This window comes from Stomoxys calcitrans, chromosome 2 (assembly GCF_963082655.1).
Source record: "Stomoxys calcitrans chromosome 2, idStoCalc2.1, whole genome shotgun sequence".
NCBI lineage: Eukaryota > Metazoa > Arthropoda > Insecta > Diptera > Muscidae > Stomoxys > Stomoxys calcitrans.
The window spans coordinates 34,044,882-34,057,908 of record NC_081553.1 but is presented as its reverse complement, the minus strand read 5'-3'; the positions used below and the strand labels follow the sequence as shown (position 1 = coordinate 34,057,908).

Here is a 13,027-nt window from a genome sequence, read left to right as displayed (position 1 = left end):
CGTTTAGTCGCCAATCATATATTGCTTAGTTCTACCAACATGCCAAATTTCAGACCTCTAGCACCATCTATGAAGAAAGTAACAAAAGGTACCAAATTTGGTACCAAAATGTACTAATTTTAAATAGATTACTTAGTCATTCATCATTTATTTCTTAGGTGTACCTACATGCCAAATTTCGGACCTCTAGCTCCATCTATAAAGAAAGTACCAAATAGTACCAATTTTGGTACCAAAATGTTCTAATTGTGAAAAAACCATTTAATCGCCCATCATATATTTCTAAGTTTTACTATATGCCAAATTTCAGACCTTTAGTTCTATCTGCACAGAAAGTACCAAATGGTACCATTGCTGTACTAAGGGTACGTTTTCTGCCGCTACCAGATTTTTTTCCCATTTTTATGGGAAAAATCACTATCGCGGTCGAACGCTATCGCTACTTTATATTGATGTAGGTCATTGGGGATTGCAAAAGGGCCATATCGGTTCAGATTTAGATAAAGTTCCCATTTAAACTAATCTCCTGATTTGACTTCTTGAGCCCCTGAAAGCCGCTAATTTTTGTCCAATTTGGCTGATATTTTGCACTTAGTGTTCTGTTATGACTTTCAACAACTGTGCCAGGTACGTTCCAAATCGGTCCATAACCTGATATAGCTCCTGATTTGACTTCTTGAGCCCCTGGAAGCCGCTATTTTGTGTCCAATTTGGCTGATATTTCCCATGTAGTGTTATGTTGTGACTTTTAACAACTGTGCCAGGTACGTTCCAAATCGGTCCATAAACTGACATAGCTCCCATATAAACCGATCTCCCGATTTGACTTCTTGAGCCCTTATATAAGGCAATTTTTGTCCTATTTGGCTGAAATTGAGCATGTAGTGTTTTGTTATGGCTATCAACAACTGTGTCAAAAACGGTCCAAATCAGTCTATTACGTGATATAGCTACCATATAAACCTATTTCCTGACTTGACTTGTTGAGCCCTCATAAGCCGTAATTTTTGTCCGATTTGGCTGAAAATAAGCGTGTAGTGTTCTGTTATGACTTCCAAGAACTGTGTCAATTATGGTCCTAATCAGTCTATAACCTCATATAGCTCCCATATAAACCGATCTCCCGATTTGACTTCTTGAGCCCTTACAAGCTCCCATATAAACCGGTGGCTCGATTATCCTTGTTCGGTTCCTAGAAGCATTAATTTTTGGTATGTTAAAATTATGGCACTCAACTAAATTTGGTTTGTATACATTTTTAGCAGGATCCATAGTGGTGGGTTCCCAAGATTCTACCCTCAACTTTAGCTGTATCAGCAGCCATATCTAAGTTCTGCTGTGACTATACTCGGTTTGGATATTGGCTGGCCTAGTCTAACACACTGTTCCAAATTTCATCGAAATCGGATAAAAATGCTCTTTTTACACGCTAAAGACCTTAAGTCTGAACACTGGAGGAGGGTTATCAAGCAATGAAAAGGACAAAGGTGTAAGTACTTATTTGAGAACCATCTCGCGGTAATGCGAAAGCGGTGCCGAGGTGGAATTGACTCTCAGCGGCGATAAAGTGAGTTTTTAGTCGCTAATACGAATAGTATCATATTAGTGAAGACCTTTGTGTATGCAGCTATGCATTATTCCATCTTAACCCAAAAAAGACCAAATCGGCAGTTTAGTCTATATGCCAGCTTTATCGAAGTGTGGTATGATGTGGACCATACTCGGTTCGGAAATCAAGTGGCTCAATACAACTTACTGTTCCAAATTTCAGCGAAATCGGTCCATAAATGCGGCTTTTATGGCATTAAGACCCTAAATCGGTCTATATGGCAGCTATATGCAAATATGTCCCTATATAGACCTTATTCGGTTAGGATATCTTCGGCCCTAGTAAAACCCAGCGTTCGAAATTTTAGCGAAATCGGATAATAAATGAGCCTTTCGTGAGCTCAAGACCCTAAATCGGAATATCGGTCTATATGGCAGCTATATTCAAATATGATCCAACCTATCCCGTTCCAGAACTTAATCTATGTATAAAAGAAATACGGATTTGTGCAAAACTTCAGCTCAAAATCTCAATTTTTGAAGGCTGCAGGGTGATTACAACAGGCGGACAGACATACAGACATGCGGACATCATTAAATTTTCTTGGAATTTTACCACTATCCGAAATATAAATACTTTTCAGGATCGGAATTTGATATATCGATACGTTGCAAATGGAATGACTAAATGAATATGCCCCCTATCCTATGGTGGTGGGTATTAAAAGCACTAACACTTTGAGTGAGCTTACACCGAAATCAACCAACTTTAGGCCCCTTAGATACCTACTAATTATCTTACACCAAAACCGTAAGAATCTCTGAATCATCGGGCACCGCAGTGGCTACGGAAGGTGATACAGTGGCCACTGGTGGTTGTGGTACCGGCATTGATCTACAATTTATTGAACGTTTGCCAAAATCTTTTCGCGGACTATCTATTGAGCCTACCGTATTCTTTTTCATATCAGAGTTTTGAGTTTTATGCAGCAAAATTTGTGAGGTGCGTTTTGAGCGAAACTCCTTCGATTTTGTGGCTGTCTCCAGATCGCAATCAAAATTCGATTCTGGATAGAGGGGTTGTGAGCGATGTACACCTGTGCTGGATGTTGGCGCATTGGCCAGCGAGCTAACGCTTGCTATTTCCGGTGCAGGATTTAAACTCAGCTCCATGCCATTGACGCGGCCTAGAGAAGAAGAGCTACCCTTGAGAGGGTTTGTATAGCGGCGTAGATTTTCTTCATTTTGTAGATTATTGGATTTTTCCTCATCATGGCGCAGGGCATCCTGGGAGGCAGCTAAATTAATGCCCGATGCTGAAGACATGACCATGCGTTGACGCCAATAGAGGCTGAGAAATATGGCCAAACATACCAGGACAATAAAAATACCACACAGAATGCCTATGAGCAGGCTGTTGCTGTTGCCTTCAGCTATTAAGGCGGTCTCCACTTTAACCTCCAGTATGGAAATTAGAGCAGCCAATTTGGGAGTTTTCATATCATTTTTCTCTGGCAAACCGTTTAGCTGGCGTGAGGATAACAATTCACCCAGCAAACCAATGGCAGTGGGTAATTGGGAATCATTGGCTTGGGTGGAGGACTAAAAGGAGACAAGAATTTAAAATTAGGAAAAATATGTAATTTTTTGATTTTTTAGTTCAAACTTACCACAGTCACTTCAATGGTATCATTGGTTCCAGTCTTGATATCACAAATAATGATAAGCATACCCTCATTGGCACCTTTGGGCAATTTAACCAGACGTGAGGCTAATAGAAATCTTAAAACCGAACATAAACCCTCCACTGACGAACCCACACCTACTCTTTGGCGATCCAAGAGTATGGTCAAACGAGCACAATTATCATTGAGATTGGCCTGATTGGGCCAACAATCCGGTTTGGCGGGCAAACGAGGAGGCTCCACCCGATGAGAGGGTTCCAGAGCTCGACAATCGCCCCGCAAAGTACAAGGGCCATTTAAGCAATTTTCCGTTAGCATGGGTACACAAACTTCATGTTGCTTACAGACTCCAGAGAAATTTGAAGATTTCGAAGCTGTATCAGTTCGAAAGCAATTGGGTAGGCCACACCATAAATTGGTGCAACGTGAAGTGCCATTCTCACACAGACAGGCATTGCAATATTCACTAGTTTGACCTGTCAAAAGTTGGCCTAAAATATCTTGAGATTTGTTGAGAGGCGAATAGGGAGATATTGTGGTGGTGATATTAATGCAAGAAGATTTGGGATCTGAAAGTACTGAAAAAATAGAAAGGAGTATGGGAAATAAGCAAAATGTAGAACTTTTTTTCTTTGATTTCTTTACTTACATATCTCACATCTTACACCGTGACGTCCCGGCGGACATATGCATGTATAACCTCCAATACCATCTATGCAGGTGGCTCCACCCTGACATGGCTGTGGTGAACATTCATTGACATTTATACGACAATCAGGGCCGGAAAATCCTTGAGCACAAACACAACGAAACCACCCAGAGCCGGATTCACAAGTTCCTCCATTGTGACAGGGCTGACCACGACACTGATCAATGGGATCTGTGCAGTAGGTGCCATCCCATCCAGGGGGACAGCGACATTGTGAGTGTACACCTTTTTCAGGGGATCCTGGGATACAAGTTCCACCATTTTGACATTGACCCGGATAGCAAGCGGTGGCACGTTCCGAACAGCGTTTGCCTAAAAGAAAAAAATAATGCAATTAAATAAAAGAAAACAAAAAAAAAAAAAAAAATCTAGAAGAAATGAGACAAAACACTTATGCTAAGGTCAAAAAAAAAAAATTAATTAAATGTTTAGCAATTAACGCTTTGAAGACATAAACAAAAGACTTAAGACACAAACTCAGTGCAGTAAACCAAGTGTTAGCAATAACTGATGCACTGCTTTAACACTCAATTTTTGGTTCATTAAGCCAACGCAAAAGGACTGTTTAATAAAATAAATCTTTAAATGACAAATTGAGCTGGAAATGTGAATTCTCTGTTTTTCTCATATCTAAGTAACAACCAATCACTCACTCTATAACGAAAAAAATTTTTTTTATACATTTATCTCCTGCATCATGATTGAATTTTCTACTTTAATTATTTTAAACGGTTACAGACTTGATATGTTTATATATGGTTCCATGTTCAATGCGTCTGGGGAATTGATTGTCATCCATTTGGAAAAACACATTTTCTTTGTAGTTTTACAAACAATGGCATTATGTTGTTAGTAACTACAAGAGCTTTGAAGATTTCGAGCTTAATTATACTGTGGAAAACAAATAATAGTTATAAACAAGTAAAAGTGGGTTAAATTCGGCTGGGCCGAATCTTATATTCCCTCCATTTAGGAGGGAGAGGGAGTTTATTTTCTTTTTTGTCAGAAACTAACATAACTCACTGTTCCAAATTTCGGCGACATCGGACAATAAATGCGCTTTTTATGAGCTCAAAACCTTAAATCGAGAGATCGGTCTATATGGCAGCTATATCCACATCTGGACCGATCTGAGCCAAATTGGAGGAGAATGTCAAAGGGCCTAACACAACTAACTCTCCCAAATTTTGGCGACATCGGACAATAAATACGCCTTTTACGGGCCCAAAACCTTAAATCTAGAGATCGGTCTATATGACAGCTATATCCAAATCTAGACCGATCTGATTCATATTAGAGAGGTAAATAGAGCGGGTTAATTTAATTCACTGTCCCAAATTTTGGCAAAATCGGACAATAAATGCGCCTTTTATGGGCCCAAAACCTCAAATCGAGAGATCGGTCTATATGGCAGCTATATCCAAATCTGAACCGATCTACGCCATATTGAAGAAAGATGTTGAAAGGCCTAACAGAACTCACTGTCCCAAATTTTGGCAAGATCGTATAATAAATGGGGCTTTTATGGGCCAAAAACCCTAAATCGGCGGATTGGTCTATATGGGGGATATATCCAAATCTGTACGGATCTGAGGCAAATTAAAGAAAGATGTCGAAGGGCCTAACACAACTCATCGTCCCAAATTTCAGCAAAATTGGATAATAAATGTGGCTTTTATGGGCCTAAGACCCTAAATCGGCGGATCTGTCTATATGGCAGCTATATCCAAATCTAGACCGATCTGGATCAAATTGAGGAAGGATGTCGAAGGGCCCAACACGACTCACTGTCCCAAATTTCAGCGAAATCGTATAATAAATTTGGTTTTTATGGACCTAAACCCTAAATCGGCCGATCGGTCTATTTGGCACCTATATCTAAATCTGAACCGATCTGGGCCAAATTAACGAAGGATGTCGAAAGCCCCAACACAACTCACTGTCCTAAATTTTGGCAAAATCGGACAATAAATGCGCCTTTTATGAGCTCAAAACCTAAAATCGAGACATCGGTCTATATGGCAGCTATATCCAAATCTGAACCGATCTACGTCATATTGAAGAGGGATGTCGAAAGGTCTAACAGAACTCACTGTCCCAAATTTTGGGAAAATCGTACAATAAATCTTGATTTTATGCGCCTATGACCCTAAATCGGCAGATCGGTCTATTTAGGGGCTATATTCAAATCTGTACCGATCTAAGCCAAATTGAAGAAAGATGTCGAAGGGCCTAACACAACTCATCGTCCCAAATTTCAGCAAAATTGGATAATAAATGTTGCTTTTATGGGCCTAAGACCCTAAATCGGCGGATCGGTCTATATGGGGGCTATATTCAAATCTGCACCGATCTGAGCCAACTTGACGAAGGATGTCGAAGAGCCTAATACAACTCATTGTCCCAAATTTCGGCAAAATTGGATAATAAATGTGGCTTTTTTGGGCCAAAGACCCTAAATCGGCGTATCGGTCCATATGGCAGCCATATCCAAATCTGTACCGATCTGAGCCAAATTGAAGAAAGATGTCGAAGGGCCTAACACAACTAATCGTCCCAAATTTCAACAAAATCGAATAATAAATGTGGCTTTTATGGGCCTAAAACCCTAAATCAGAGGATCGGTCTTATGGCAGCTATATCCAAATCTGTACCGATCAGAGCCAAATTGAAGAAAGGTGTAGAAGGGCCTAACACAACTCATCGTCCCAAATTTCAACAAAATCGGATAATAAATGTGGCTTTTATGGGCCTAAGACCCTAAATCGGCGAATCGGTCTATATGGCAGCTATATCCAAATCTGAACCGATCTGGGCCAAATTAACGAAGGATGTCGAAGGGCCTAACACAATTCATTGTCCCAAATTTCAGCAAAATCGGATAATAAATATGGCTTTTATTGGCTTAAGACCCTAAATCGTCGGATCGGTCTATATGGGAGCTATATCGATATATAATCCGATATAGCCCATCTTCGAACTTAACGTGCTTATGGACAAAGAAAGAATCTGTGCAAAGTTTCAGCTCAATATCTCTATTTTTAAAGAGTGTAGCGTGATTTTAACAGACAGACGGATGGACATGTCTAGATCATCTTAGATTTTTGCGCTGTTCAAGAATATATATACTTTATAGGGTCGGAAATGGATATTTCGATGTGTTGCAAACGGAATGACAAAATGAATATACCCCCATCCTTCGGTGGTGGGTATAAAAATAATTTGTGTAGATTTGTACGAGACGCGTTGCCCTGAATATCTTGAAAGCCTCCTTCAGAATGCTTGACATAATAGGGCCAAACAAAATCCTGCTGTAGCACGATGCTGATATTATTTCAGGGTCCGCCCCTAAACTCCCTTCAAATCGGCCATGTTTGCCTGCTATGGCAATAAATAATAAGTATTAAATAGTAGAAAACGAATTTGATATGAAATTTTGTGGCCCAGTGTTTGAGGGTCGTCTCATCCTATAAACTTCCCCTAAACCAATGGCTATTGGGGCTCAAATAAAAGAAACGTGAGAGTAGAGCACGATGCTGATATTTCTTTCAGGGCTAAGTGCATGGGTGGCCGCCACACCCTAGATATCCCTTAAAGTGGACATATTTGTGAATTATGACAATAAGAGCTCAAATCTGTTTTATGGCCAAGTGTTTCAGGGACGCCTCACCTAAACCACACACATATACCGTTTATTGCAATTTGTAGCTCAAATGTGATTTTTGGAAGTATAGTATGAATCTGATTTCCACTTTCCATTTTCAGAGAAAAGGGTTTGGTTACTCCAATCCAACCCCAAAACCAAGAGAAAAAAGTAGATCTAACATCCAAACTAATGGGCGGACCCCCTCCTTACCTTATTTTCAAAAACTCCACATCTCGGAGATGGGTGGGGCAATTTGTTTGTTTATAATAACTCAAAAAGAGAAATTTGGTACCCTTATTTGGGTTGCGGTACGTAGGGGGCCGCACCACCTCAAAAACCCGCTAAATGGAAATACAATCCAGAAGAAAGGCATTTGGGAGTATGATATCCACATTGGGGCGAAATATCTGGAAGGCCGTACCAGGACCCCCAAATAGGACTTTCCTGATTGTGGTAGTATAGGGCTCAGATAATAGGGCTCAGCGCAGCGGAGTGGGCCATGACCAGCTAGTTTTCTATTAAAATATAATGTCTATGACATATTGCAAAAAAAAAAAAAAAAACAATGTTTTAAAATTTTCTTTAAAATACAATTTTTGTGTCACCACTGAAGTGGCATACCAAAGTCTTTCGTGTGAATCCATACCACGAACCCTGTCCGGGTTATTCGAGCGCGGTTGCTTAAATCTAATACAAATGTGAAGTCGGATAGATTAAGTGAAGTCGGATAGATTATTAATAAAAAAAAATCTTATCCGACAGAATTCTTATCCGACATGGGTAGCAGGAAATATTGGGTTGCCCAAAAAGTAATTGCGGATTTTTTAAAAGAAAGTAAATGCATTTTTAATAAAACTTAGAATGAACTTAAATCAAATATACTTTTTTTACACTTTTTTTCTAAAGCAAGCTAAAAGTAACAGCTGATAACTGACAGAAGAAAGAATGCATTTACAGAGTCACAAGCTGTGAAAAAATTTGTCAACGCCGACTATATGAAAAATCCGCAATTACTTTTTGGGCAACCCATATATTCTCTTTTATTCCTTTAATCTTTTTTTTTGACAATTATCCCACTGTGCGTGAATCTAAAACATGAATTATTTCCAAGCGCCAATTACAAATACGAAGAAGCAATTTAATTGCTTATCAAAGAAAAATCACCATTTATTATTTACGATGTGCAATGTCTGTTGTGTTAAGCAAAGAAACCGAAACAAACAAAAGACTTAAGATACAAACTTCTCTAAGGAATTCCATTGATCATCAAAGAGTTGAGTTTCTGTTCCCTCTCTCTCTCTCACCATAATTTCAAATATTAACATTCTTGACATTGCTTATTGTTTATATTAATTCCATGACATTACAAATCAGACGATAGTTAAGAACCAGCCATTAATTTTATAATTGTCACATAACTCATGTCGTCACAGAGAGAGAGAGAGAGACAGCGAGTGACTAGCACAGGCAAGAGCTACAGACAGCTTTTAAGTGTGGCTATAAAGCTGAGACTAGTAAAGCGATTTTTCTCTTCTGGGCATTGCTTTTGCCTGTCTTCCAGATTTGCCTTTCTTTAGGCGGTGTTGGTTTTTCGCCCGTTTAAGTTTTTGCAAATCGACATTGGCTTATCTGCAGCAAAGGCATCGTCATCGTCCATTTCGTCTCCCTGTCTAGTTGGGATTTGGATTTGAGTTTGAGGCGGCTAAGCTGCTTATTCATGCTGTTGTTTTAAATGTGAAACCATTAGTTTTTATATGGACTTAAATGCATCCATATTGTCTCCTACTCCTAGACTCCAGTCGCTAGTCGCTAGTCACTCCATATAGTGGAAGGAGCAAAATGCTGTGGCAACAATTCAATTACAATTTAGTTTTTCACACTTGCCATACAATTTTCAACACCTTTGGAATTTCACATATAACTGCCAAAAGCATCCATTTGTAAAGGCTGATTTGAATCTCACGGAGAGGGTGACGGTGGTGGCGGCAGTGCAAGGCAATTGCATGCGAGACGCTTGGAAGCACAATGACAAAACGAAGAATGAAGGCGATTCCGAAAAAGCCCATTTATTACCACTCTGCCAGAGACTCCACACAGTTGAACACCACTGACGCATCCTGTGTTTGGTCTGTTTTGGAGGTTTCCTTGAGTTGAGTGGCGCATTACTACTGCCGAGGTTGCTGATTGCCAATATACAGACATATCAAGGCATTCAAGCCTTGTTGCTGGGTTTGTCCATTTCGTGTTTTATTTCGGGGAGATGTCGATTCCAATGTCTTCTATACCAACACGAAACTTTGTTGTAGAAGAGTCTGAGGGACTCGCAATGCTAACCACGGCCAAATAGTTAGGCTCAATGGTCGGAAGTTTGTGTGTATGTGTGTGTGTGTGCGATGTATGGAAACGCGATCTTTAGGTTTCATATTAATACCCTTTCGCGTTTTACAAGTAACACGACATTACTACATACCTCGTACAACATACAACACACAGCAACAGCAACAGCAAACAGAACATAACATTACCGCCACTGATATGGCCAAAAAACGAAAATCTGCAGCAATGAAGGAAAATCCCATCTCCTCTCCACCCAACACCAAAGAAGCTGACTTAAGCGAAGGCTCAACCAAAAACGCAATCCTTTCGCAGAAATGAGTGAAGAGAAAAAAAGTCAAAAAAAAAACTCTATGTGTTTGTGTGTCTGCCAAGAATTAGCTTGGCAGTTCTTTTACTGTGTCTGCTATGCTTTCGAGTAAATGAGTCGATGGCTCGTTGGCCTTAACAATCAGATAAAAATACTTCACACACGATTAGGAATTTTTAATTAAAATATTTTGTTGCTTCGTTCATCTTCTGCCTCATTCCCGTAGAGTTCTTTTAGTTTTGGTTAATTTTTTCATTAAACAGGGAGTCAAGAAAAGCAGACAAAAAAAACTTAAGCCTTACGTTGTCCTTTCTCAAATGCATGCATATACGAGTACATATGCATGTGGCGAGCGATAAGTACTAATGCGAGGGGCAGCAATGATAAATTGTCTGATGTTTAAGGTCTTTTTTTTTCCCAAGAAATGACTACTTATTTTCTATAGATGTACGAATTAGACAATATAACAAATGACTTTGAATTTAGGTTTATTAAATTGCAAATAAGAAAAGGCGTTAACCAAGGATAAGGAAAAATATAAAAGTAGCTTAAATGAGAATGTAAAGAGAAACGAAGGAAAACAAAATTAAAAAATATTTTCAGTCTCAAGAATGATTTTCCAATTTGACTTTTTGGTCTCATATCGTCAATGTATTGGGTTGCCCAAAAAGTAATTACGGATTTTTCATATAGCTGGAGTTGACAAATTTTTTCACAGCGTGTGACTCTGTAATTGCATTCTTTCTTCTGTCAGTTATCAGCTGTTACTTTTAGCTTGCTTTAGAAAAAAAGTGTAAAAAAAGTATATTTGATTAAAGTTCATTCTAAGTTTTATTAAAAATTCATTTACTTTCTTTTAAAAAATCCGCAATTACTTTTTGGGCAACCATAGATCCGATTTTGCGATTTTTTGAACCGATTTGAACCATACTTACCAAAGTTGTTGAGAATGGTATCAAAATACCACGTGCAAAGTTTCAGTCAAATCGTATAAAAATTGCGCCCTCTAGAGGCTCAAGAAGTCAAGACCCAGGATCGGTTTATATGGCAGCTATATTGGGTCAAAAATCGATTTGAACCATACTTCGCAAAGTTGTTGGAAGTGGTATCAAAACACCACGTGCAAAGTTTCAGTCAAATCGTATAAAAATTGCGCCCTCTAGAGGCTCAAGAAGTCAAGACCAAAGATCGGTTTAAATGGCAGCTATATTAGGTTATGTATCGATTTGCGCCATACTTAGCAATGTTTTTGGAAGAGGTATCAAAACACCATGTGCAAAATTTCAGTCAAATCGGATAAAAATTGCTCCCTCTAGAGGCTCAAGAAGTCAAGGCGCAAGATCGGTTTAAATGGCAGCTATATCAGGTCATGAACCGATTTGAACCATAATAAGCAATGTTTTTGGAAGAGGTATCAAAACAACATGTGCAAAATTTCAGTCAAATCGGATAAAAATTGCGCCCTCTAGAGGCTCAAGAAGTCAACTCCAAGGATCGGTTTAAATTGCAGCTATATCAGGTTATGAACCAATTTGCGCCATATTTAGCACAGTTATTGCAAGTCATAACAAAACATCGCATGCTAAATTTCAGCCAAATTGGACGAGAATTGCGTCCTCTAGAGGCTCTAGAGGAGGCTCTAAAGACTTCTGCCATGACTTTCAACGTCGGTGGCAATATGATCCGAATTGGCTCCCTAAATACGTATTGTTGTAAAATAGTTCAAATATGAACTGAGTTAATAAAGGCAAATTTTTAGCGGCCCGGCCGAACTTGACAAGTTTTTACTTTTTTATACCCATAGGATGGTGGTATACTAATTTCCTAAAAAGAGGAAACTAAACTGAAGATATACTTTTGAGGTCATAAAAATTAGTTAAATTGGTGCTAAATCTAATTACAGAAAATTTTAAAAAATTCCAATTCTTTTTTTTATGAAAATTGGTTTTGCAGTTGGCGTCTAAATTTTTTTTTCAAGCCATTGCAATTCATTATCGAAAAACTTCAGTGGGTCCCCCTCGTTCTAATTTAGGCTTAACAAACAAATTTACAAACACCGGTGAGGCCCTTAGCTGTTGTAAAATAAGTGCAACCTGCTGCCACTGCATAAACTAAAAAATAAAAAAAAACATTCGAAAAAAACGAACCCATCATTGCAGCCCAAAGAACATAAGGACAGACATTACACACAAACAAAACAACCAAACATTTAGTAATGCCAAAGTCAATGCATAAGTACACCATAAGGCGAAAAAAATCGATGGAAATGAACATGCGAAACTTTTCATTCGGAACAGATGATTTCAGTGCAAGAAAAAAAATCCTCCAAAGACGAAGACGGCGGCTCACACGCAGCGCTAAGCAAAAGCCAGCCAAGAATAAAAAGTAAACACCAGTGCCTGCATCAGCACCATATCATCATCAGTATTCGACGTTAAGCTAAAGGATATCAACGAAAAATAACATTCGCTTTCGTGCCCATATAAACTCAATGAAAACGTCTTTCTTTCAGCTAAAGATCGCAGACGTGGAAGCGGCAGAAAAAAAGGAAAACTCCAAGAAGAGATCGAGCAAAAAACTCACCGAAACTGCAGCACACATATCAACCTGCCACTATTTGGTGCTGGATGTGGCAAGCCAACAGGCTGGCTGCATTCAGGCGAAATAAGCCCAAATGCAATAGGCAGGCGGCAGGCAAGCAGGCGAACAACATTTACAGCAGCCGTCTCACAGTGGTGATAGGCGTTTACTTCATTCAGTCTTCAGCAGAAACGGCAGAGCAACAACAAATATGT

At 39.1% G+C, this 13,027-nt stretch overlaps 1 protein-coding gene across 1 annotated transcript in view; it reads right to left on the bottom strand.

Moving 5' to 3' along the window:
• Positions 1-2,269: 2,269 nt before the first annotated feature.
• Positions 2,270-13,027, bottom strand: part of LOC106087742 (protein serrate) — a 146,345-nt gene continuing 135,587 nt past the window's right edge. Inside the window, exons 14-16 of the mRNA XM_013252885.2 lie at positions 3,883-4,254; positions 3,219-3,811; positions 2,270-3,150 (exon numbers count right to left, since the gene is read on the bottom strand). Coding sequence (XP_013108339.2) covers positions 2,347-3,150; positions 3,219-3,811; positions 3,883-4,254 — 1,769 coding nt within the window. The 3' untranslated portion in view covers positions 2,270-2,346. The remainder of the gene's footprint in view (positions 3,151-3,218; positions 3,812-3,882; positions 4,255-13,027) is intronic.